This window comes from Vulpes lagopus, chromosome 6 (assembly GCF_018345385.1).
Source record: "Vulpes lagopus strain Blue_001 chromosome 6, ASM1834538v1, whole genome shotgun sequence".
NCBI lineage: Eukaryota > Metazoa > Chordata > Mammalia > Carnivora > Canidae > Vulpes > Vulpes lagopus.
This window is the reverse complement of record NC_054829.1, coordinates 11807698-11832779: the sequence shown is the minus strand read 5'-3', so window position 1 is coordinate 11832779 and position 25082 is coordinate 11807698. Positions and strand designations below refer to the sequence as shown.

The window sequence follows — 25082 nt, the reverse complement described above, 5'->3', positions numbered from 1 at the left end:
ATGGGTTGTTTTTTTTTGTTGTTGTTGTTAAGAAGTTCAAATTCTATAATAAAGGGACACAATTTCCTTCCTGTATGCAGCTGTTGCTAAAAGTGGTACAAACAAGATTTGGTATGAAACTTAATATGGTTCGCAGGCTGTAATTTCCACGTCCAATGATGTCATTAGAGAAATCCACGGGAAACAGACGGAAACTTGCTTCAGTACAGACTATGTGTCAGCCTATACTTATTACATCATTGGATACATGGTTTTGGGTTTTTTTTGTTTTGTTTTTTGGAAACTGTTCTATTAATTATTTCCACAATCGGGAAATAACGGACTCTGAGCAGAAGACCACAAAAAAGTATGTGCAAATGTTAATTGCATTAGTGACTGAATATTCCTAACACTGGTCTGTTCATGTGTTTTTAATATAAATATTAGAAAAATATTACGAAGAGTTATGATCTGAATATCGCAATGGCTCCCTACCCGGGAGCTTTTCAGATTATATCACCTCAAAATACAGTGATTTTGTATTTTTTTTAAAAGATTTTATTTATCTATTCATGAGAGAAACAGAGAGAGGCAGAGACACAGGCAGAGGGAGAAGCAGGCTCCCTGCAGGGAGCCTGATGGGGGACTCAATCCCAGGACCCTGGGGTCATGCCCTGAGCTGAAGGTAGATGCTCAACCACTGAGCCACCCAGGCACCCCAAAATAGAGAGATTTTTTCCCCCATCACCTTGGGGATTCCAGGACACCCTAAAGTGCTGGTGTTGCAAGGAAAGGCTTTGCCTGGGCTCTGATGGAGCGCATGAGGTCAGAAGTGTTTGCTTTGGCCGTGACCCTCCTGGCTTCCCATCTTATCAGCTCTCATCGCCTGGGGTCAGCTGCCCCGAGTGCTGTTGGGCCCTGGAGGCTAGCCAGGGGTCTGGGACCTTGTCCTCTGTCTGTCCTTAACACTGAAGTCACTTTGGTTCTACTGTCCCTGTGCCTCAGTGTCTCCCCTGTCAGATGAGGATAAGGATCATCTCCCACGTACAGCACTGAGCTGAGCTTGGACAGAGCGCCGAGAAGATCTACAACCTTTAGGTATAGTCCATGGGCCTCTGTAAGCACATCTACCTACACACACACACCCCCGAGGTCACTGCGGCTGGCTCATTTCTGAAGACCCCATGTTCCTAGCCTCCTGGTGTGACAGTAGGTGAGGGGAAGCAGAGTTAAGGACCTCCCACCCTGGCTGTTAGAGATGGCAGCTACAGCCCAACTCTGAACTTGCGAACCTTCCCCACTGGTCATGACACGGGACCTGCTCCCCCTCCACCAGCTGAGGAACTGGGTGCAGTCACATTCCTTAGTGCTTCTTCAGAGCTCCTTCGGAAAACCACACATAAGCAACAGTTCATGATTCAAAATGGAGATGCTTTGGTTCCCGCTCCGAATACTGTGACTGATCAGGAATTTTGCTGGTTGCTTAAAGCCATTTTTAGTTCTACACTGCTAGGGCGTGGAGTCTTAACCACTCGAGATTTGCCTTTGCAGGAGCTCCTGGGATGTGGAGGAAGAGGCAGAGGGGGCCCCGGCCAGCCCTTGGGTCTCCTTGCCTCTCTCACTTCGGCCAGTGTCTCTCACCAAAGCCTTCCTTGCTCCCTATGGACCCTGCTTGGGCCCCTGCCATGGGCCCCTCTCCCACCTCACCTTCCAGTGACCTCACCTCTACTATGCGTGGCCTGTGGCTGCCAGGAACACCTCTGGAGGGGGGCAGCAGGTGGGGAAGGAGGACCATTCCTGGTCAGTGGTGCTAGTAGAGGGTGATGGAGGGGACGCTGGCAGAAGTCCCAAATCCACGGTACACAAGCTGTTGATCTCCACACAGGTGGGACTGAGCATTTAGAGTACATGCCAGTGGTGGTTAAAGTTACACTGGACACTAGAAGCTTCTCTTGTAAATCTTCTACCTTCTATAGCACACACAGGTTGTTAATCACAAGAAACAAGCTGGTGGTGGGCTGGGGGTCAGAGCCCGGGGGTCTTTGTTGCAACCCAGTGTCTTACCAGCTTCTGAACTAGCATCTGACACACAGGGAATACTGGATGGAAGAGGAGTCCTGGGATGAGGGAAGCCAGAGGGGGCCGGAGTGGGGAGGAGACACCTATTCCTTTCCAGACCTCCCATGGCCAGCTAACAAGCGTCGAAGCAAGCTCCCAGTATCCTTGACCCTCAATTCTCATCAGTGAAATGGGTGTGAAAGAATAGGACACCTGCCTGTTTTATGGGGCTGCTTCGAAGATGAAATGAGAGCACATTTTGTAAAAAGAAAGCTTCCCCAAAATGCTGGCGACTGTTAACCACTATCGGATGGGGTTTCCAACTTCCAACTGAGGTTAAAGAAAGCATCTTAAAAAAAAAAAGAAAAGAAAAAAACTTGAACTGCTATTTGTGAGTAAGCGTAGGACTGAGGAAGAAACAATTTTCTTCCAATTATGTGGCTCTGTGATGGAGATGGTCCACGTGGCAGTGGCAAGGGGGAGGGGAAAGAAGTGGTTAACAATAAAAAAATAAATAAAAAGGCAAAGAAGTTGGCTGGCAACTCCGAGAGGCAGCGTGCGTGGTGCAGGGAGCTCGGGCATGAGGACAGACTGAGCTGGAGTCAGACAGAGCTCTACTGCTTATTTAATTGGGAAAACTTAGGCAAGTTATTCAGCCTTGTTTTCTATAAAATGGAGAGTAGCGATCTTGCAAGGCCACTGTAGGCACTGAAGAGAAGGGGCAGCACAGTGAGTCCCCAGCTGAAACACTGACAGTCAGTTCAAGGGGGCCGCGGGGACCCCTGGTCACAAGTCACACTGCCCTGGGCCGCTGAGCCAATGTGCACGAGAACGGAAGGGGCCTGCTCCTCTGCTGACAGAGCGGAGACGAAACCCGAGACGGATGTCTGTCCTGAAGGCAAGTAAAAGTGCAGACCCAGCAAACAAATCCAGGCTTCTGAAATGACACACACCTTTGCCAAATGCACACCCGAGAGAACGCCACCCACCGCTCTGCTCACGGCAAGAGACGTGTTCTCAGACTGCAGGTGGGACACTCTTTGCAAGTTGTCTAAGGCTCAGTTCAGCGACTAACTCGGTGATTTTTTCCTTCAGGCAAAAATAAAGAGGGAACGAGCTGCAGAAGCACGAAAGCTCGGTCCCTTCTCCACGTGGCCCGCTGTGGCTGCTCCCTGGGAGGGGGTGGGGCCGGTGGGAAGCCCTGGCAGGTGCAGCAGAGGCCTCTCCACAGGGGACCGCGCTCACAAACAGGGAGTCCGCGTGGGCCTTCTCGGGGAGAAACCAACCACCTGCCACGATGCTCCCTGCCCAGTTTTTCTTTCTTTTTCTTTTCTTTCTTTTTTTTTAAAGCACTTCTCGTGCACTTGTTCATGCAACTCTACCCTCTTCTAGAACCCCGTGTGATCCGATCACAGACTCGAGGCTGTTGGACCCAGAGCTGCCCTTATGTGGAGAACTTTTAAGTATGCTGCCCCTTGTCAAGATGCAGCCCTCCCCTCTTTCTTCTACTCCAGGGTCATGTCTTACCCGACCCAATGGGGGAGGAGGTTTAAATTTGTGCAGTGGGAAGGCCTACAGGAGAGACATTTATTTATATCCCAGAGAAAATAAATAAAGTTAAAAAAAAAAAAAACACAATTGGGAAGCTCCTTCATCAGGGGGCTGCTCAATTACCACCCCTGCGCCCCTCCCCCAGGGCTTCGGGAATCCTGGGAGAGCAGGCCTGCAAGCTCATGGGGGGCCCTCTGCCCACCCCGTGCCCCATCCAGACTCTGTGCCCCGAGCCAGGGTTCCTCCCTGCTCTGGCCCTGAAAGATCCTTCAGGAAACGGAGGAAGTATGGACACAGCCCAGGCATTTGGTTAAGTATTTTTAAAAAGCTTTCCAATTCTGCTATTTTTTTCTCTTCACATTCAATATTCTTGGTTGCTAAGTGGGAGGAAATGTAGGGGAGGTGGAGAGGTGTGGAGAACTGAGGGAAAATTGGCAATATGAAGGCTGATGGGTTTATTTTCTCATCTCTAACGGGGGGTACGGGCGAAGGAACGCTCCAGCGCGGAAGCCACCAGCCTGGGCAGCGTCTCCGGTTAGCGGCACTTGTGGCCAAGACTCTTCCCGAAATCCTGCTGCTTCTGACGGGCCAGGAGCGGGGGGCTTTTTGGGAACATAACATGGGCATTTTCTATTTCTGCTTGCAGACTTAGGAAAGCAGAATTTGTTTAAAAATTAAAATGATCTTTATTTTCAGAATGCAGCTGCCAAAGGGAAGAGGCCGGCTTCATGACTATCCTGCTACCGAGGAAGATGCAGCGCGGGGCGGTCACGTGCCGCAGGTGACGCCTGCGAAGGGGGTTCTCAGCTCATTCTTGTGACTCTGGCTTTCCTAGGGTCCAGGGGCTGTCTGCTGGTTGGGGTGGGGAGGGGTGACAGCCTGCAGGCCGGCTGCTGTCTGGCTTCACTGCCCACAAGACCTGTCTGTGGTCACAACTCTGTCTAATGTCAGTTCACCAGGACCCATCCTCTCAATGGGAAGAGGCTGATTATGAATATATATATATATATTTTAAGATTTTATTTATTTATTCATGAGAGACACACAGAGAGAGAGAGGCAGAGACACAGGCAGAGGGAGAAACAGGCTCCCTACGGAGAGTCAGATGTGGGACTCGATCCCAGGACCTGAGCCGAAGGCAGATGCTCAACTGTTGAGCCACCCAGGGGCCCCTGAATATTTTCTTTTAACTGCAGAAACGTTTGTAAAACAAATCCCCCCAGGGAACCCCTCCTGCACTCTGCTGTTCCCCTAACGCCCTCAAGCCCATCCCACCCCCTTTCCTCTCCCCAGGCCTGAGGACTGCAGATCACAGCCACCTGCCTGTCACCTCCTAGGGGACAGTGTGGGGCAAGTGACACCCTCAGTTAGTACACATCTCTGACTGGAGTTGAACATTTTTAGGCTCCTGACTTTTAAGAGCTAGTGTGGGCTGTCCATACATCTTGCTATGAGCTTGAAGAAATGTGCCAAGAGTATGAGTAGTTGTTTGAAGGCACTTATATTATTAGGTTCCTTTTCATTAAATGACATCCCCCAAGGGCAGGACACACTTGGTCATTTAAACAAATGCCAGGAAGAATGGCCCAAGACTTGCAAATGGGAACCAGGGGTTACTCGGTGTCTTTCAGGGAGGTCCACTTGTGGGCCTTTCCCCCAGTTATCTGCCTGGGTCAGGGGATGTCCTCGGTGGACTCTGACTGACTGAGGCCGTTTTATAGCTCCATCTGTAGGCAAATGGTTTCCACCCTGTAAAAAGACCACTCCAAACAATATCTTTCATTGTCCTATGGGATATTGTTTTTGCATTTCTCTACAAATGCATTTCAGTGTAACTATTCTCCAATTCTTCTCCAGATGAGTTTTAATGTCTTACTGGCTCCCTCATTAGTTAATGAGGTAAGTAAAACCTTAGATACATGCTTATTTTATATTCATTTGAGTCATGATTTTAACTGTTTGAAAATTATACTTTATCATGCCAATAGCTATTTCCACTCTCCTTAACAGGTCCTAGCCTGTGGTCTCTGCAGGTCCTTTAAATACTACTGTCAGACCCCCACCTGGGGTATATAATTACTAGTCTATCCATAAATCACCAGCAAGATGATTAAGACCTGTCCAAGGAGTTACATAAATGGCTGGTTGAGAGGAATGGGTGGGAGATCACTTGTGCCTTGGGCCTGGTGGGTCATGTGGCAGCCACAGCAAAAGAAACCCACAACTTGGGGGCTTCGTCACCTGTGGGAAGGAGATCCCCTTACAGATGGAGCATGTGAGGCTCCTCCTGTCCTGCACTGCTCACCACGACCCAGGGGTGCACAGGGTGGCTGGGTAATGCCAGCTTGCTAAATGCCCATCAGAGATGACACCCAGCAGGCGGGCACCCTGCAGAAACCGTGCAAAACAGGCACTGTTGGCCTCTTACCTGGGATTGGTGAGGTTGTAGCAGGATTTCCATATTTGTAACATGTGCTTACAGGTGAGGAGTGCCTCATCCGGGCCCCGGCAGAGCGACTCCAACTTTACTTTGGAAAACAGGAGTCTACAGTGGGAAGACAAAGGGAGAAAACAACATGGCTCAAGCCAGAGCATCTCCAGCACAGCCCAACCCAGTGGCCTGGCCTAGACCTGAAAGCTATTGTACTCATTCTAGAGGGTGTTGTGCAGAGACTTGGTCTGAGGGACACGGTGGCAGCAGGGCCAAGGGTTCCGGAACTCTCAACTCAATAGATGGCTTTGTCAGTGGAAGACCAAACGTGAACATTTGTGGTTGGGTTAAAGACTCATTTTATGGAGAACGCAAGGATTTTATTAAGAGCTTATTTCTTTAAAAACAAAACAAATCTATTTGTAAGATTCCAAAAGTTCACTAAAAGAAAATCTTGATTTACTTACAAAATCACACAGGAGACTCGACTCAGTTGATACAAAGGATCTACAAATAACCTTCCACAAAGATCCTCATCATGGGAAGGTGAATCAGTCCTGTAGGCCTCGAAAAGCCTGAACCGAAGGCACATAAAGAAGGGGGCATCTGGCTCAGGTCTGCTCCTCAGAGCTTCCCAGCCCTGCTATTTAAGGGCGAGGTCTTCACCTCACTCCATAATCACCAACTATCTCTTCCCTATGTCTGTTATCACCAGTGGTTTGACCCTCTGTTGTCCACAACTTCTGTGAGCTAAGCTTTACACCCTTGTCTCCTTCTTGGCCTCCTGGTTATCCCATTCCCAAATTCTACTTATGCGCTTTCTGGAGACATTAGCTCCACTGGTCCCTGGGCTCCTTAGTACTGTCCCTTTGGAGGCCCTGGCACCTTCCTGGTGGTCTTCCTGTCTCCCACATTGGTTCGCCCTAAGAAATTGCATTATGAAGATCTCTGAAAATCATTTTCAGTCCTAGCTCAAGAAACTACAATGATTCCTTACTGTTTGTAACGATAAGTCAAGATTCCTTGTTGAATACTCAGGGCACCCTACTTACTGGCCACTCCTGTCCCACCACCACTCGTTCTGGGACAAGCATCCCTCTGGACCCTTTACTCCTATCAATATAATTCACTGGCCAAAAGCCAGGTTCCTTTCCTAGCTCTGTGAACACATATGCTGTTTCCTCAGTTTTAATCTGTATGAATCTACCACTCTCCTTAATTCTTCCTAAATTCTAAACCCAGCAAAAAACCCCACCTCATCAAACAATGCCCCGTTTACGTCTCTGTCTCCTCTGTATCACATTAGCTGGTGTTCGCTGTTAACAATAATGCAAAGAAGGAAGCGGGAGGGGGGACAGCTGCTGTCTCTTAGAGACCCCACCCTCCATGACCAGCCCTGGGTATGGCCTTCCCCAACAATACCGAAGGCATCTTTGTAACAGCCCTCGGTAGGTGGTACTTAACTCCCTTCCATACAAGAGCAACAATCCCTCACTTCCATGGTGCCTAGGACTGTGCTCTTAGGCCAAGGCGCCTTAAAGCCACATTTTCTCATTGACTATTTTCTCTGCAAACCACACAAGACTGAGGAATGTATCCCCAGTGATTTAAGTTAGACACATAAGGGGATTCCTCGACCATGCATGACGTAATGACCTCATTCTAAGGCTCTCTGGAAGAAGAAAGCCTCTTTTTTCTCAGTGGAAGACAGAAAGAGGGTGGTCCTAATGCATCACTCCCCAAGCTCTGGAATGGGTTAGTACCACCCACTCACTCCAAATGGAACACAGGGTGCCTAAGGGGGTGCTGGGGGCCCTCAGAGGGCTCAGGGCTGCAGCTTCCTCAATCTGGGTCTGCAGACGCCCAGGGTGATGGCAAAGGGTCAGGTGATGACAGGGACGTGGCCCCTGGTCTACAAGCAGGCAGGCATAAGGGGTGAGGCCAGATGTGAGGGCAGGGCTCGACTTCTGCTCAAAACATCTCAAGGAGTGGAAGTTCCCTGAGGGGAGGGAAGGAGTCAGGTGACAACTCCTGCTGATGTCTTCACCAGTCCAGAAAGTGGTGGGAATCTTTTCCCACCAGAATCTCCCACCAAACTTGGGTCAACTGGGGAATGTGCTACAAAAGGAGGATGAGCTGCCAAAGGGTCACCTTTCAGTATATAGTGGAGACCCATTCAGAGGCCAGAGACCCTCCTGGGTCTGGTTGCAAGGCAATTTTGGCCACGGGAGGTCCTCCTGGCCCAGGACCGTGATGATGTTCTCTGGGAGGTGCACTGAGCTCTTCTGGCCCTCACAGTGAGGGGTGGTGGGGAAGGGGTGGTGGGGAAGGGTGGTGGGGAAGGTTGCCCTGCATGCGGTGGCAATCTAGCTCCAATTGTCCAATTGTCCTTTAACTGTACCCAAAGTGCCAAACGCCAGAGCTCATCTCTAAACCTCAACTTGGGGGAACAGTTCCATGCAAGTCTTCTTGGCTGGAAAAAGAACTCCTAATTAACATGAAATAACAGCTTTCAAACACTTGAGTCAGGATATGGAGTTGAAAAGGTGTGGGCTGAATTTAAGAGACCCAGACAGGAAGAACAATAGTAGAACTGCGGAGCAGGAAGGATGGGAAAAGCACCTGGATGTGAAGCAGGAGGAACAGCAGGAGACAGAAGGGGCTGGAAGACACAGGCAGGGGAGCGAAAGCACAGCCTTGCAGCTGCTGTCAGGTGCCTCTAACATGACAGGTGGAACGCCCTGACAAGCCGGACCCTGGTGCTCCCTTGGGTGCACGTGTGAGAGCAGGACATGGGGGTACGACTCCCCTCACCACCTCCCCAAATTTCCAGGCTTGTATGCAAGCAGAGAACAATATCAAAAGCAGGACAAGGGATGCCTGTCATATTTGCCGAACCCTTGCTCACACATTTCAGGAGTGTTCAAAAACATCTGGCCGGGCGTAGGCTGTGAAGAGGACGCAAACAATGATCAGCCCTGGTTTGCTACACTTGATGTATTACAGATTCAACCTACGATGAGAAGTTGGGGAAAAAAGGGGTGCCCAGTGGCTCCATTGGTGAAGCATCTGCCTTCGGATCAGGTCATGATCCTGGGGTCCTGCTCAGCAGGGAGTCAGCTTCTCCCTCTGCCTCTGCCTCTCCCGCTGCTCCTGCTCTTTCTCTTTTTCTCTCAAATAAATAAATAAAGAAAGAAAGAAAGAAAGGAAGAAAGAAAGAAAGAGAGAAAGAAAGAAATAAGTAAAATCTTAAAACAAAAGTCATGAAGAAGCCCGGGACAAGTCGGCATCGACCACACTCCGACACCCAGCAGATGGGCAGAGGGCCTGCAGGCGGGCAGTGCTGGCTGGTCCCATCAGCCGGGTCCAACCTGGCTGAGTGGTGCTTCTCTTGCTAAGAAGCCACGTGCTGGGACACTGCCCTATCCCTACCCTGTTTACCTGGCTCAAAGTTCATCAGCCTAATTATAGTTTTGGTTCAGAGACTCACTGCAACTTACAGGAAACTAAAGAAGAATAAAGAAGCTTGTCGACAAACAAATCTAGGTCACTGGTAGCCCAGGTCTAGCGTCTCACACGATGCTGCTCCTGCTCGAATGTTTAGCCTCGGTCTCCTCACCGCCCATCGTGGACGTCTCCTGTGCTAGCCGTGATCGACTTCCTCCGTGTCACTTTCCCTCATGACCCTGGGCCTTTGTGCACGCTTTTCTTTCTGTCTGGAATGTCTTTTCCATCCGTTTCTGCTTTTTAAGCATCTACTCATCTTTCAGGTCAAATGGCTCCTTCCGCCTTCCCGGCCCCCCTTAGTAAAGCCAACCTTAGGGACTGGGAGCTAAAGCTCCCGAACGGAAATGCAATTCCAGAAAATATGAGAGCTCTCAACTGTGGAATAATAAGCGACAAGCCGGGGAAATGTCTGCTTTCAAGACAAGCAAAATAAGAACAACAGCTGCTGCCAGACACTTTAAATATTTAATCGCTGATTCTTATACCAACCCTGCAGGTTAGGTTGAGAGTAACTTGCCTGAGTTCACACCGCCAGTCACTCACTGGTAGAAAAGAACTTCAGACCAGACCCACTGAACAAGAAACATAGGAGAGTCACTTAAAATGTCCTCACTGCACCCCTGACATTAATGAATATGGAAAGCATTTTCTAATCCATTGCCAAATATTAAAAACCCTATGACGTGCAAAGATCTGTGTTACACATGTGGAATAAAAAGTGGGTATAAAATACAGTCCCTTGCCCTCAAAGAACTTAGAGTCCAAGCAGAAGACAAGACCTGGCCACAAATATGAGGCAGGATTCCCTGATTTGGGGACAGATCATGGCCCCGGAACTTGAGTGGGGCCGCAGAAAGACGGGTTGGGTTTCAGGGGGGATTGTACCTAGGACACATCATACGTGCTTCTGCAAAAAAAATGCTCACATTTGCCTGTGCTTTTTGTGATTTGCCTCTTTCACCCAAAAGCCCAGTGAGTATAAAATCCTAGTCATTGGAAGGACTCGGCTAATTGAGGTTTTACTTTCTATCAAACCTGAGAGAAATAGTATTTTACCCTATGCCTGGAATTTCTTACAACTCCCAAGATACCTCTTGAAATAACACCTGTGTTTGGCGTGGTGTAGATGTAGAAAGAGGGCACAACCCCAGTGAAGCTCTGGGGCGTGTGGCATTGTGGCTTTTCCCTGGGTGTCTTAGGGAACACATCAAAGTGGCATTCTATCAGAGCCAGGTTAAATGTCTAATGATCATCCCCAGGAAGACTTTCCTGACCCCCTGGAAACTGCCTCCAACCCCTAGACCCTCACTTCTAGTGTAACATTCCAGTTTAACTTTATCCTGCCCGTCCCCTGCCCCCTGCCCCACAGAGCCCCAGACCTCAGCCATCACTCCTTGAGCTCGGGGCAGACTCTCGCATCGCCCCTGTGCTCAGGCTGCTGCATCTACCCTGGAAGTCCTCTTCCCAGGGCCTCTTCCACCCGCAGCTGTGCCAATCCCATGGGCTGACATCTTCCATGACCCCTGCCTCAGGCAGGAATCTATGTCCTTCCTCGCCTCATATGTATAAAATATTTTTAAATAATCTGTTAGAATGCTGTATTTGTACAGCTGGCCACCTATATGTCCATGTGTCCAATGATGGATTCCAATTTGTTCATCCTTTGGCAATCCTTTTAAGAGTGCCTATTACACCCCTGAGGCCACCAAGGGGAATAAGACAAGGCACCTTCCCTCACGGTCTAGTCACATGACATGTGATGAACGGACACATGGATGAAGTTCTGTAGCAGCACAAAAGGAAGCAGACTCTGCCTGCAGATTGTGGGAGGCCAGAGAAAAGTGGGACCCTCACGGCGTCGGGGAGAGGCACTGGGTGAGGCCTTCCGGGCAGGCAGGTTGAGACATCACAAGCATATGCAGGGAGGTGGTATCTGGGATCTGGGATATAAGGCTGGGGCTTGACATAAAGGAAAAGGGCCTTTCTTTCTTCTTTTTCTTTTAGAGAGGCAGGTAGATAGGGGCAAAGGGAGAGGGAGAAAGAATCCTAGCAGGCTCCCTGCCCAGCATGGAGTCTGACACAGGGCTTCATCTCATGACCCTGAGATCACGACCTCAGCCAAAATCAAAGAGTCAGACGCTGAACCCACTGAGCCACCCAGGAGCCCCAAGGGTAGATATTTCTAAATTCTGACATCTAAAGCGCCTTACAAAGCTTTCTAGTGAAGAACTCTCAATGACAGTAAAGGAAAAAAGTTTAGAGAAATACTAAATTAATGACTCCCTCCGACCTTATCTGGCAGTAGAAAAAAAAACACGCACTACTGAAGGGCACCAAGGAGGAAACATGCCTATCAATCCACAAAACCCACACTAATTAGCCGATCTGTAAATGCTGCATTCAAGGCAGCTGATTCAGAACGAAAAGCACAGGAACCTCGAACATTTGGTATTTTGTGCTGGTCTGTGTTTGAATGCTCTTGGGCTCAGTGTGCTCTTTGTTTATCTGCTGGATGGAGGCAGGGATGCAAAACAGCTGTGAAGAAGAGCACGTGGGTTCTGTCCGGGTGGGCCAATGGCCCTGGGGGCCTTGAGAGCCATCCCTATGTCTCACTTCCGGGGGGCCTGACCCGAGAACTGAGAGGGGGCTAGCTGCCAAAGACCCAAAAGAAAGTGAGAGTCTGTCACCAGGTAAAAGACACAGGTCAGGCAGAGGGGGGTGTGGGGAGGTGCAGGTATGTTGAAATGAAATTTTAAATTGAGAAGACTGTTGGCGGCCACAGATCAGAATGGTAAGAGAAATCAAAAGTCGTGCCAAAAGCATCTGGTGACTAGGGGAAGATGAAGATAGATGGAAATTTGAAGCCAGATGAGTCAGCCGGGAACAAAGTCTGAAAGGATCGAGAAGCCCATTGCTGGTCAGGCAGAGAGGTATATTATCAAATAAACCAAATGGACCCCTCTGAGGGGAATGAGGGGCTTCTTCCAGGTTCCAGTGTGGCTTTCAAGAAGGAAATCTACCTCAATTTCATTGTCACCAACATTTCTGATGGCCTACTGTGTGTTGGTCCTGGAGCCTCTCCTGGCTGGGCTTCAAAGCAACCCAATCCCAGAAGGTGGTGTTCTCTGCAAAAAAGCAGCCTCTGATCCTGGGCTGAGTCACTGTCACTGAAAATCAATACCGTGACTACTGGCCTGTGAGCAGTCAAGCCCGACACAGCTCAGCAGGGCCCCTTCACCACCAGAGGGGCTGGTGACGCTGGGTTTATAGACACGCAGGTCCCACAACTGAGCCCTCGAATGGTCCTGAGGATCTTCTGACAGTAGCTGGAACGAACTCGTTCATGTGATGGCTCCCACTTGACATCCAATACTGCTCGGGGACTCACTAATGGTGAGTGTTCAATAAATGTCACCTGGGTGAGTGATCCATCTACTTAACTGTCATGCAGGAAATACACAACTTATTTGACCATTTGGCTTACCTAATTGCTGTATTGACACACGGTTCGTTGGCTCATTGGAAAGAAATACATGTACTTTATATATATATATGTTTTTTCCAATTAATCCAAAGCTGGACAAGGCCTTGAGATGTCCTGTAATGCTTCACTACTCAAGAGTGTGGGCCGGGGCCAATGGTCTCAGCAAGCCCTGGGAACTTGTGAGAAATGCAGGCCAGCCACCCACTCTAGAGCCAGTGCACCAGAATCTCTATGTAAACACGGCTCCTGGGTGGTTTGTGCACATGTGTAAGTTCGGGGACCCCCACTCTGGCTCATAACTCTCCATCCTAACCTTCCATGGGCTGGTTTTTGTAAAGACCTCTAACGGAAAGAGTTCCCAGAGTCCCCACACCTAGGAAATTCTACCTGTGTTTATTTCTCTCCAGTAAGAATTTTGGGAGAACTTTATGCTTAAATTTGGTGGGAATTCCAAACAACCACTTACATTAAGCCAATGAATGAAGGGACCCCTGCCCATGATCCTGAATGGAATGCTTCCATTCCTTCTGGAGGGATTCCCAGGATGGCTTTCTGATGGCTGTGCCGTTAACCCCGTCCAGCTCCTCCCTGGGAGCCCCTCCAGGGGCGGGTCAGCATACCAATCCAGGGTGCACACGCACATCGTCACCCACGTAGAGGGCACCCCCTGTGTGGGCAGAGCACCAGGCAGACGGCCGCTGCCACTGTGCGTCCCCCGCAGGGATGGAAAACTCAAATGCCGTCCACAGGCAAGCAAACAGGAGCCGAGCTCAGGATGTCAGGGAGGGTTGGAGTCGTGCCTGCCTACCCAAGAGGTAACTAAACCCGAACATTTTTAAAATGGGCACTGACCTAACGGGGTTCCTCCGGCAAATGCCACCGTGTAGGCCGCTGGACAGCACCCCCTGGTTCACCAGCTTTCCAGGAGTCAAATCCAAGCGCCTGGTTTTCTTTACAAAAGCCCAGGGGCGCACACGCTGACCTCCGGTGGGTGTGCCAACGTGACCACCGGAGGGGGTCTGGCCAGTAAGGCTCTTCCCATAAGCGCGTCTCCCCGGGGAGAAAGGCCTGTCCCGTAACTGACCCCCTCGGCCCACCGGCTAACTTCTGTCGGGACCTTTGAGCCACTGAGGAAGTTCTCACAACCCAACCGCTTTCACGGTCCTGAGTTGCTCAGGAAGACGTTGTCTCGCGCACCGGCCTGTCGGGGAGGCCCTTGGGCCTCTCCCCCATGGGCCACCCATCGCCCCGGCTGTTAGCCCAGCCCAGGCCCCCAGTTCTGCTGGCCCCTGGGGGAATCGACGCCACAAATGGTTTGACAAACTCAGGTGTCAGGAGCAGAGCCTCGCTCTCCAGAACTTAGCAGCCCCTCATCCCCAACGGGGCGGGGGCCGCGACCCAGTGGCCTGTGAGGAATCCGCTGCGCCTGTGCGTCTCCGTATCCTAATCCGGCCTCCTCTTCATGACAGGCAGGAACTCCTGTTAGAGCCCCTATCGGTTACATTTCGCTTCTCGTTTCAGTCAAAGTGTCAACAATCTGGAATACTCCCCCATCCTTCTAGCGGTATTTTTAGAACAAACAAACAACTGACATATTTAGCTAAAATACATCACCTCAAGAAACCCCAGTTTGGCTCATTTTTTGCTCCCACTTCGGCTCTTAAGCTCAACTCGGACTAGTGACCGGAAACCAGAACCCAAACTGGAAATGACACGGACACAGTGAACTAAAGGCACCCCCTGGAATCACACTGCCTGGGGCTCAAAGACCTCCCTCCTACAGCGGTTGAGTTTGGTATTTTGGGGAAGGGAGCCCTTTCATGTTGTGCTGTCCACAAAGTAACAGAGAATGGACATGTACCGTCAGGACTACCTCTCGAGTGCTGTCTCACTGGGTGAGGGTAGGCACCTGCCCTCTCTGCTGTGCTAAGCTGGTGAACAAGTGCCTTTGGCATAGTCGCCAACTAGTCAGTAAATATGTGAACAGGAAATATGTGAAGTAAGTCTTCCCATTAAACGAACTGGCTGTGAAAAGAAGAACCTCTTCTCTCTGAACCACCAAGCCATTGGTCATTTCCAAAATGAGGGCAGGAGTGAACCAGAAGCAAGTCCACTAACCCGCCACTCCCCAAAGGCCACCTTTCTGGAGCATTGCCCTGTCTTTATTTCTGACATAGTGCCCATGTTCTCTAGTCTGAGGATGGGAGCTACTCAAGTGAGGGAAGGAGACATTCAGGTCTGTTTCAGTGGATGATGGCAGGTGCCAAGAGAATGGGAATCCTCCAATCATCTGGACCTAGAAGGCAAAGAGCCCAGGCCAGACGTGACAAAGACAAAGGAATCCAGGAGGTTCTGTAGGATAAAAATGGCACCCTCCACTCAAAGTCCAGATGGGAGCCAGAAAGAAGGAAAAACCCGGCAGGATGCTGGGAAGCTGAGCCAGCTCTTCAGGACAGAGGTGGACAGTGCATCCCTCTGGGATTGGATGCCAAATGGAACCTAGAGCCTGCTGCTGTGGATCCTGGCCTGTTTTACATTTCCCACATTCTTTGACTTTACGTCCCATGTGTTCTCCTTGAGTGCACCACGAAGGGTTTGGTTTGGTTTTTCTTGGCTTTGTTTCAGTGGTGGGCTGCAGACCAAAAGCAGGACCCCTGTCCCTGGGGGCTGGGGCTCTCCTGGGGAGCCCTGTTGTCCAGTGGTGCCTATGACAGGGGCCACGTTGGCAATCTTTGTTTCCTCTGAGGTACTCAGAATGCGATAGAGTAATTCTGCATGTGGCACTGTGAGCTGCACGAAGGCGAGGATGTAGCTCTCCTCAGCTTTGGGCTCTCTAGCCTTTAACTAGGGAGGTGTTCAAAGGACAGTGAATCAGATCATCTGTATCTGGTTCAGGATTCCCACAAGAATTGTCAGGGGATAAATGTGGAAGAGTGTCTTCTTTATCTTTCTTCTTACATGTTCTTGTTTTTAAACAAATAGTCAATAGCAAAACATTCATGACCTTAAAATGCAACAAGACCATCATGGACGCACTGGCCTTCTGCTGTATTTGGCCTGCTGGATGTGTTTTGCATAGCTGGCTTGGGTAACTAGCAGGTGATTACAGGACCCACATGCAGCAAGCAGAATCATTATTTTATATAGCAAAATGGGTAGATGACAACCACAGTGGACAACAGGAGAAACACAGGTAGTCACACGCTATGAACGATGGCTCCCAGACTACTCAGCATGGTCACTGGTTTCAACCATTTGTTGCGCAAATGTGTATTAATGTTTGTAGCATGTCAACCACTGGACTAGGTGCTGGGGACCCAGAGGTTTCAGTAAATACCTTGCATGAAGTCTCAGGATGGTATTCCATACTTTGAATTGTTGAAATGAGATACTTAGAAGAGCTTGAAACCTTGTAACGAAAAGTGCCAAAATAAACCTTCTGCATGCCACCATTGGGGAAAGATGGCTCTGGTGTGGCTGCCCTAGCCTGGCCTCTCTCAGCCACCAGGCCTCCCGTGAGGCTCTCTCCCCTGGCTAATGAGAGAGTGCATGTTCTGCTTTCTCTCCAGCATACTCTGAAATGGGGAACTCTCTGGAAAGGAAGCAGTGTACTCCCATGAGGACTTTAGACTGGGTGACAAACAGCTGCATGCATGCCTGGTACTGGTCACGTGGGCTTGGGGAGCAGAGGTAGGGCCAACACAACTCCCAATCTGAGGACAAAGCCATCCCTAGTCCTGGAGAAGGGAAGGTCTTCTTATAAACAACTTGGGCTTCAAATACATTTCTTTTCCATTTCATCTTTTCTGGGTCTTCTACCCTTGCCTCATAAACCCAATTTTCAGTTTCTAAGCCATTTTTCACTGCCTTTTCAGTATTCTGTCTCTCTTAACAAGCATCTACATTTACTGAAGGCAACATCATGGACCCTGAACCTCACAGAAATATTACATACATGTGCCGGCAGAGGGGGACCCTACTCCCAGCAGAGTGGTCGCTTCGTGACCCGGAGAGAGCAGAAGGGCCCCCGGCCATCTCATCTCAACCTCCCAAGAATGCTGGAAACACTCCTACCATACACATGTCAAAAGGGAGAGGTTGGAAAGCTATTTTTTTTTAAATTACGGTAAAATAAACAAAACATAAAATTCACCATTTTAACGTATACAGTTCAGTGGCACTAAGTCCATTCACACTGTTGTACGATGACTAACACCATTCAACTCCAGAATGTTTCTCCTCTTGCAAAACTGAAACTTCATACCCATTAAATGATGACTCCTCATTGTCCCTTTCCCCCAGCCCCTGGCAACCCCTATTCTACTTTCTGTCTCTGGGATTTGGGCTGCTCTAGGAACCTCATATAAGAGTGAGTACATGGTATTTGTCTTTTTGTGATTGGCCTATCTCACTGAGCATAACGTCCTCTAGGTTCATCTATGTGGTAGCTTGTGTCAGAACTTCCATCCTGTTTCAGGCTGAATAATAGTCCATGGAACACATATATCCCATTTTGTTTATCTATTCATTCATCAGTGGGCACTTGGGTTGCTTCTACCATATTGGCTATCGTGCACAACGCTGCTGTGAACGTGAGTGTACGACATCTATTTGAGTTCCTGCTCTCCATTCTTTTGAGTACTTACCCAGATGTGGGATTGCTGGATCATATGGTAATTGTTTTTAATTTTTTGAGGAACCACTATACCATTTTCCACAGTGCCTGCACCATTTTACATCCCCACCAGCAGAACACAAAGGTTCCAGTTTCTCCACATCCTCACTAACACTTGGGAGTGTCTGTTTTGTGTGTGTGTGTGTGTGTGTGTGTGTGTGTCAATAGTGGCCATCCTAATGGGTATGAAGTGGTATCTCACTGGGAGTTTGATCTGCATTTCCCTAATGATTAGTGATGCTAAGAATATTTTCTTGTGCTTATTGGCCCACTGAATATCCACTTTGGAGACAAGTCTAATGCTGCTTTATTTTTTATTTTTATTTTTTAAATGGGAAAAACTGGTGTATTGAGATTTTTTTTAATAATAAATTTATTTTTTATTGGTGTTCAATTTGCCAACATACAGAATAACACCCAGTGCTCATCCCGTCAAGTGCCCCCCTCAGTGCCTGTCACCCAGGCACCCCCACCCCCCACCCTCCTCCCCTTCCACCACCCCTAGTTCGTTTCCCAGAGTTAGGAGTCTTTATGTTCTGTCTCCCTTTCTGATATTTCCTACCCATTTCTTCTCCCTTCCCTTCTATTCCCTTTCATTATTATTTATATTCCCCAAATGAATGAGAACATACAATGTTTGTCCTTCTCCGATTGACTTACTTCACTCAGCATAATACCCTCCAGTTCCATCCACGCTGAAGCAAATGGTGGGTATTTGTCGTTTCTAATGGCTGAGGAATATTCCATTGTATACATAAACCACATCTTCTTTATCCATTCATCTTTCGATGGACACGGAGGCTCCTTCCACAGTTTGGCTATTGTGGACATTGCTGCTAGAAACATCGGGGTGCAGGTGTCCCGGCGTTTCATTGCATCTGTATCTTTGGGGTAAATACCCAACAGTGCAATTGCTGGGTCATAGGGCAGGTCTATTTTTAACTCTTTGAGGAACCTCCACACAGTTTTCCAGAGTGGCTGCACCAGTTCACATTCCCACCAACAGTGTAAGAGGGTTCCCTTTTCTCCGCATCCTCTCCAACATTTGTGGTTTCCTGCCTTGTTAATTTTCCCCATTCTCACTGGTGTGAGATGCTATCTCATTGTGGTTTTGATTTGTATTTCCCTGATGGCAAATGATGCAGAGCATTTTCTCATGTGCGTGTTGGCCATGTCCATGTCTTCCTCTGTGAGATTTCTGTTCATGTCTTTTTCCCATTTCATGATTGGACTGTTTGTTTCTTTGGTGTTGAGTTTAGTAAGTTCTTTATAGATCTTGGAAACTAGCCCTCACCATGACCAAGTAGGATTTATTCCCGGGACACGAGGCTGGTTCAACACTCGTAAAACAATCAATGTGATTCATCATATCAGCAAGAGAAAAACCAAGAACCATATGATCCTCTCATTAGATGCAGAGAAAGCATTTGACAAAATACAGCAGCCATTCCTGATCAAAACTTTTCAGAGTGTAGGGATAGAGGGAACATTCCTCAACATCTTAAAAGCCATTTACGAAAAGCCCACAGCAAATATCATTCTCAATGGGAAAGCACTGGGAGCCTTTCCCCTAAGATCAGGAACAAGACAGGGATGTCCACTCTCACCACTGCTATTCAACATAGTACTGGAAGTCCTAGCCTCAGCAATCAGACAACAAAAAGACATTAAAGGCATTCAAATTGGCAAAGAAGAAGTCAAACTCTCCCTCTTCGCTGATGACATGATACTCTACATAGAAAACCCAAAAGCCTCCACCCCAAGATTGCTAGAGCTCATACAGCAATTTGGCAGCATGGCAGGATACAAAATCAATGCTCACAGGTCAGTGGCATTTCTATACACTAAAAATGAGACTGAAGAAAGAGAAATTAAGGCGTCAATCCCATTTACAATTGCACCCAAAAGCATAAGATACCTAGGAATAAACCTAACCAAAGAGGTAAAGGATCTATACCCTAAAAACTATGGAACACTTCTGAAAGAAATTGAGGAAGACACAAAGAGATGGAAAAATATTCCATGCTCCTGGATTGGCAGAATTAATATTGTGAAAATGTCAATGTTACCCAGGGCATTTTACATGTTTAATGCAATCCCTATCAAAATACCATGGACTTTCTTCAGAGAGTTAGAACAAATTATTTTAAGATTTGTGTGGAATCAGAAAAGACCCCGAATAGCCAGGGGAATTTTAAAAAAGAAAACCATAGCTGGGGGCATCACAATGCCAGATTTCAGGTTGTACTACAAAGCTGTGGTCATCAAGACAGTGTGGTACTGGCACAAAAACAGACACATAGATCAATGGCACAGAATAGAGAACCCAGAAATGGGCCCTCCACTTTATGGTCAACTAATATTCGATAAAGGAGGAAAGACTATCCACTGGAAGAAAGACAGTCTCTTCAATAAATGGTGCTGGGAAAACTGGACAGCCACGTGCAGAAGAATGAAACTAGACCACTCTCTTTCACCATACACAAAGATAAACTCAAAATGGATGAAAGATCTAAATGTGAGAAAGGTTCCATCAAAATCCTAGAGGAGAATACAGGCAACACCCTTTTTTTTTTTTTTTGCAACACCCTTTTTGAACTCGGCCCCAGTAATTTCTTGCAAGATACATCCACGAAGGCAAAAGAAACAAAAGCAAAAATGAACTATTGGGACTTCATCAAGATAAGAAGCTTTTGCACAGCAAAGGATACAGTCAACAAAACTAAAAGACAACCTACAGAATGGGAGAAGATATTTGCAAATGACGTATCAGATAAAGGGCTAGTTTCCAAGATCTAATTCTGCTTTAGAGAGAAGTTCCTTTGCCCATTCTTTTTTTTGGGGGGGAGGGGGGTTGTCTTTTTTGTTGTGTAAAGTTGATTTTAAATAAGCTACTACACCACTAAATTTGCTGCACTTTGATCCATGGTGTCTTTGAGGCTGCTACCCATACTTCTTTGCCCAAAGATCCTCCTTTCCAACTTGTATCTGGAATGGGGGCAGCCTTGGGTTGGATTGATTACCTTGCACTCATCCCTCCCAGACATCATTCAGGTATCCACGGATCATTTCTCTGAATTAATGAGAACAACCTTTCTTTGTGGCCCAACTTTCTATCAAGTGCAAATTTAATGGGCGTGTTCATTACTCCACCACTCAGCTCAGGCATAAAAGTAGCTCATAGCACCAAGCCTCTCAGTAATCAGTGCATCAAAACATTACACAATATCATATTTCAACTTAAACTGAATAAGTGAGACAAGAGTAAGAAAGAGTCTTATTAGCCAAGTAAGGATTGTTTTTAAACCAGATGTATGCTCCCCTCAAAAAAAGAATGTCCTAACTATGTTTTCCAGTCAGTTGATAAGATTGACAGGGAACACAGCATAAAAATTCTGTTCGTGTGGATTGCTAGCTCCAAGAAAGCATAAATTGTCTTTCTCTCATTCACGGCAGCATTCCCAATACCTAGCACAGCACCTAGAATGTGGTAGGAACTCAGTGCTTCAAAAGCAGTGGTTAAGAGCACAGATGTTGAGGCCAGACTACCCGGGTTCAAATCATAATTCTGCCACTGACAAGGTGGGTAATTTTGGACACTAGTTTACCTTTCTGTGGCTCGATTTCCTTAACAGTAAAATGGGGATAATAATGTTATCTGCCATGGTTCTCGTGATGATTAAATTAGTTTAAAATAACGTTAATTGCTGAGGCACCTGGGTGGCTCAGTCAGTTAAGCATCCGACTCTTGATCTCAGCTCAGGTCTTAATCTCAGGGTCGTGATTTCAAGCCCCAAACTGGGGCCATCACAGAGCCCACTTAAAAAAAAATGTGTTAAGTGCTGCTAAAGAGTTGCCTATACCAAGGCAGTATATAAATGCTAGTGGCTATTACTGCTACATGAGTGAATAAATGTTATATATATTCACTTCTTTCCACAGTTAGTTCCTGTTGGCATAAAAAGAAATGTGATCACGTGACAGGATCTGCTCTCGCATGTATGAGAGTAGAAGATGTACACAGAAGTGTCTTCCGGTCAGGTGACACAGGACTTATTTCACTATGTTCTCATGTATCAAAGTTATGGGCCGGAAAACATACTTAAAAGAATTGTCCAAACACTTTATTGATACCACTTGGATTTGTATCCTTGAGAAGTTCCAAAAATTACTTTTTTTATGCTTTGTGTAATATTTGATGGTTTAAATAAGAGAGATTAAAATTCAAATCAATTAAAAATCTGTAATTAGTAGAGTTGCACCATGATTTGTTTTAGGGCAAGAGACTAAACCCAGCGGTGGCTGTCCTTAGCGGCCACTAGAAGGCTTGCTGAATTAGGATAAAACATTTTAGTTACACTTCAGTTCTCAGATGCCACTGTAAGTATGATACTATCTGATATATTTTCCAAAGACAAAAAGCAACAAATTGTCAGCTCTCATCCCAATATTTTATCTGAAAATGAATCACCATGGCAGAAACACAAATTCTATGAAGGTCTGATCAAAGCACTGGGTAGCAGACTGCCACACTGTCCTTAGGAGAGACAATTGTTCTAAACATCACCTGGCACCTACTTCTACCTTTTTGGGCCAATAAGGAAAACTACTAAATAAAATTACTGTATTAATCAATTAGGAAAGTTTTGCAAAGCTGTATTTCAAAAGAACACATACCAAGGCTCCTATACCAAGTACAGTAGATAGCCAATCTACCTGAATTTACAAACACTCTTCAATATACAAATGTGTTCCTTGTTAGACTTTATTTTGGGGAAAACTTGCAATGCATAAAGACATTATGTTAATAAATAATCAGCAAATAATTTCTCATTCCTTTGGGTATTTAATAGTTAAAAGGTTAATTTTTCTTTAAGATTTTATCTATTTATTCATGTGGGACACAGAGAGAGAGGCAGAGACATAGGTAGAGGGAGAAGCAGGCTCCTCTGAGGAAGCCTGATGAGGGACTTGATCCACGGACCTGAGATGAGGCCCTGAGCTGAAGGGAGATGCTCAACTACTGAGTCACCCAGGTGTCCCAGTTAAAGGGTTTAAAAAAATAATTTTTCAACAGAAAAAGAAGTCATTTCAGGAGGAACAAAATAAGACAAGACACATATAGAAATTGTAGATATAAATCCAACCATATCATTACTTACATTAAATGTGAATAGATTAAACACTTAAGACAAAAGGCAGGAATTACCAGACTAAATAAAAAAGCAAGACCTGGGGGGATCCCTGGGTGGCTCAGCAGTTTAGCCCCTGCCTTAGGCCCAGGGCATGATCCTGGAGTCTGGGGATCGAGGCCCACATCAGGCTCCCTGCATGGAGCCTGCTTCTCCCTCTGCCTGTGTCTCTGCCTCTCTCTCTGTGTGTCTCTCATGAATAAATAAATAAAATCTTAAAAAAAAAAAAAAAAAAGCAAGACCTAGGTGGCTCAGTCGGTTAAGTATCCAACTCTTGATCTCAGCTCAGGTCTTGATCTCAGGGTCTTAAGTTCAAGCCTGGTGTTGGGCTCCACGCTGGGTGTAGAGCCTTTTTTTTTTTTTTTTTTTTAAAGCAAGACCCAATCATATGCTATCCGTAAGAGAAGTAGTATTTGAAGAAACAATGGCTGAGAATTTTCTACAAATGAAAAACAATACAAAAAATTCCAACCCACAGTCTAAGAAAGCCCAGTGAATCCGAGCAGGAGCCACTCTTAGCTGTTTCGCGGTGAGAGTGTATAGCGCCGGCAACAATGGCGATTGGAAGTAGCCAGAGAGAAAAGACAGATGACATTAAAATGATCTAAAATTAAAGAAACAGTTCACTTCTCAACAACTAGAAGAGGAGCAAGATTATTTGTGCTGTGAGAAAATGTGAGCCTAGAATTATAAATCCAGTTGGAAAATCTCTTTTGAGAGTAAAGCCAAATACATTTTCAGACACAACTGAGAAAGTGTGCCAGCAACAGACCCTCACTAAAATTTCTAGGATAATCACTAAACAACCAAACAGAATGTTTTTTTTCCCAAATCTGTAAGAAAAAAAAAACGTAATAAAAACATAATTAACATAAAAGAAGGTAGGAAGAGAGAAGATAGCCTATGAAAGAGAGGGCAGGACAAACAGCACAAAGGTATGAGATATTAACACAAATGTACCAGTATTTACAATAAATGGAAATGAACTAAATGTTCCAGATAAGACTGTCAGTCTGTGTTAAAAAAAGAAAAAATCAGCTGTATATAATGAGTATAAGAGTGAATCTAAAATATAAGAACATAAAAAATTCAAGGTAAGAGAATGAAGAAAGATATTCCATAAATGCTCAAACACATGCACACCCACACACACTGCATATGTGTATCTGTAGATGGACACACAAATGTAGATAAGTGTTGTGGATGTGTGTGTTAGCATACAAACTAGATTTTGAGGCAAAATGAATTATGTAACTTATTACATAATGATAAAGGTTTGAATCAACCAGGAAGACATAGCAATTCTAAATTTATATGCACCTTATAGCACAGCTTTAAACTATATAAAGCAAACATTGCTGTGACTCTGTGGTGAAATAGGACAATCCACAATCCCAGTGGTAGATTTCAACATATCTCGGCTCAATAATTAATCAACTAAGCAAACAAAAAACATCAGTAAGAATAAAGATCTGAGTAGCATAATTAATAGCTTCATCAAATAAAATATATAAAAATGTACCCCCAAATACAGAAAACATTCTTTTCAAGCACACGTGGAGTATTTATAAGAAGTGACCACATGCTGGGCCATAAAACAAGTCTCAACACATTTTAAGTTCATATAGATTACAGTCTCTGAGCACAATTCAATGAAGTTATTAAAAGCCCATTAACAAAAGATAAGTGGAAAAGTCCATACATTTGACAATTGCATGGAGCCTGCTTCATGGAAAACAAAGTTCTAAAAGAATTAAGGAGTCAAAGAAGAAAAATGGAAATTTAAAATAATTTGGCACGAAGTAATAACAATTGCAGATATTGAGATGGTGGTCTACAACTAAAGTAGCACGTGGCGGAAAATTTTTAGTCTTAAATGTTATGTCAGAAAGACAAAAAATTAATGAACTAAACACCTAACTTGAGAACGAAGAAGGAAAACTCAGATACGAAAGAACAAACTCAGAGGAAATAGAAGAAAGGAAATGTTAGAAATAAGAACAGGAAATATATAGTTGAGACCATTAAAAAGCTGGTTCTTTGAAAAGATCGATGTAACAGGCAAATTTCTGGCAAGACTTAAAACAAAATAAAAGAGAAGGCACATTAAAAATCATTACGGGGCAGCCTGGGTGGCTCAGCGGTTTAGTGCCGCCTTTGGTCCAGGGCATGATCCTGGAGACCTGAGATCTAGTCTCATGTTGG

The 25082-nt window shown here is 46.3% G+C and overlaps 1 protein-coding gene and 1 long non-coding RNA gene across 5 annotated transcripts in view; one reads left to right on the top strand and one right to left on the bottom strand.

The window, feature by feature from the left end:
- TTC7B (tetratricopeptide repeat domain 7B) overlaps positions 1 to 25082 on the bottom strand; it is a 252364-nt gene that overhangs the window by 57191 nt on the left and 170091 nt on the right. For all 4 annotated transcript variants that reach the window (XM_041758870.1, XM_041758871.1, XM_041758872.1 and 1 more), the window contains exon 16: positions 6017 to 6133. In XM_041758870.1, coding sequence (XP_041614804.1) covers positions 6017 to 6133 — 117 coding nt within the window. The remainder of the gene's footprint in view (positions 1 to 6016; positions 6134 to 25082) is intronic.
- On the top strand, positions 1986 to 5995 carry LOC121493168. The gene is made up of 3 exons (XR_005988405.1): positions 1986 to 3065; positions 4285 to 4369; positions 5446 to 5995. It is a non-coding gene; the product is annotated as an uncharacterized LOC121493168 (long non-coding RNA).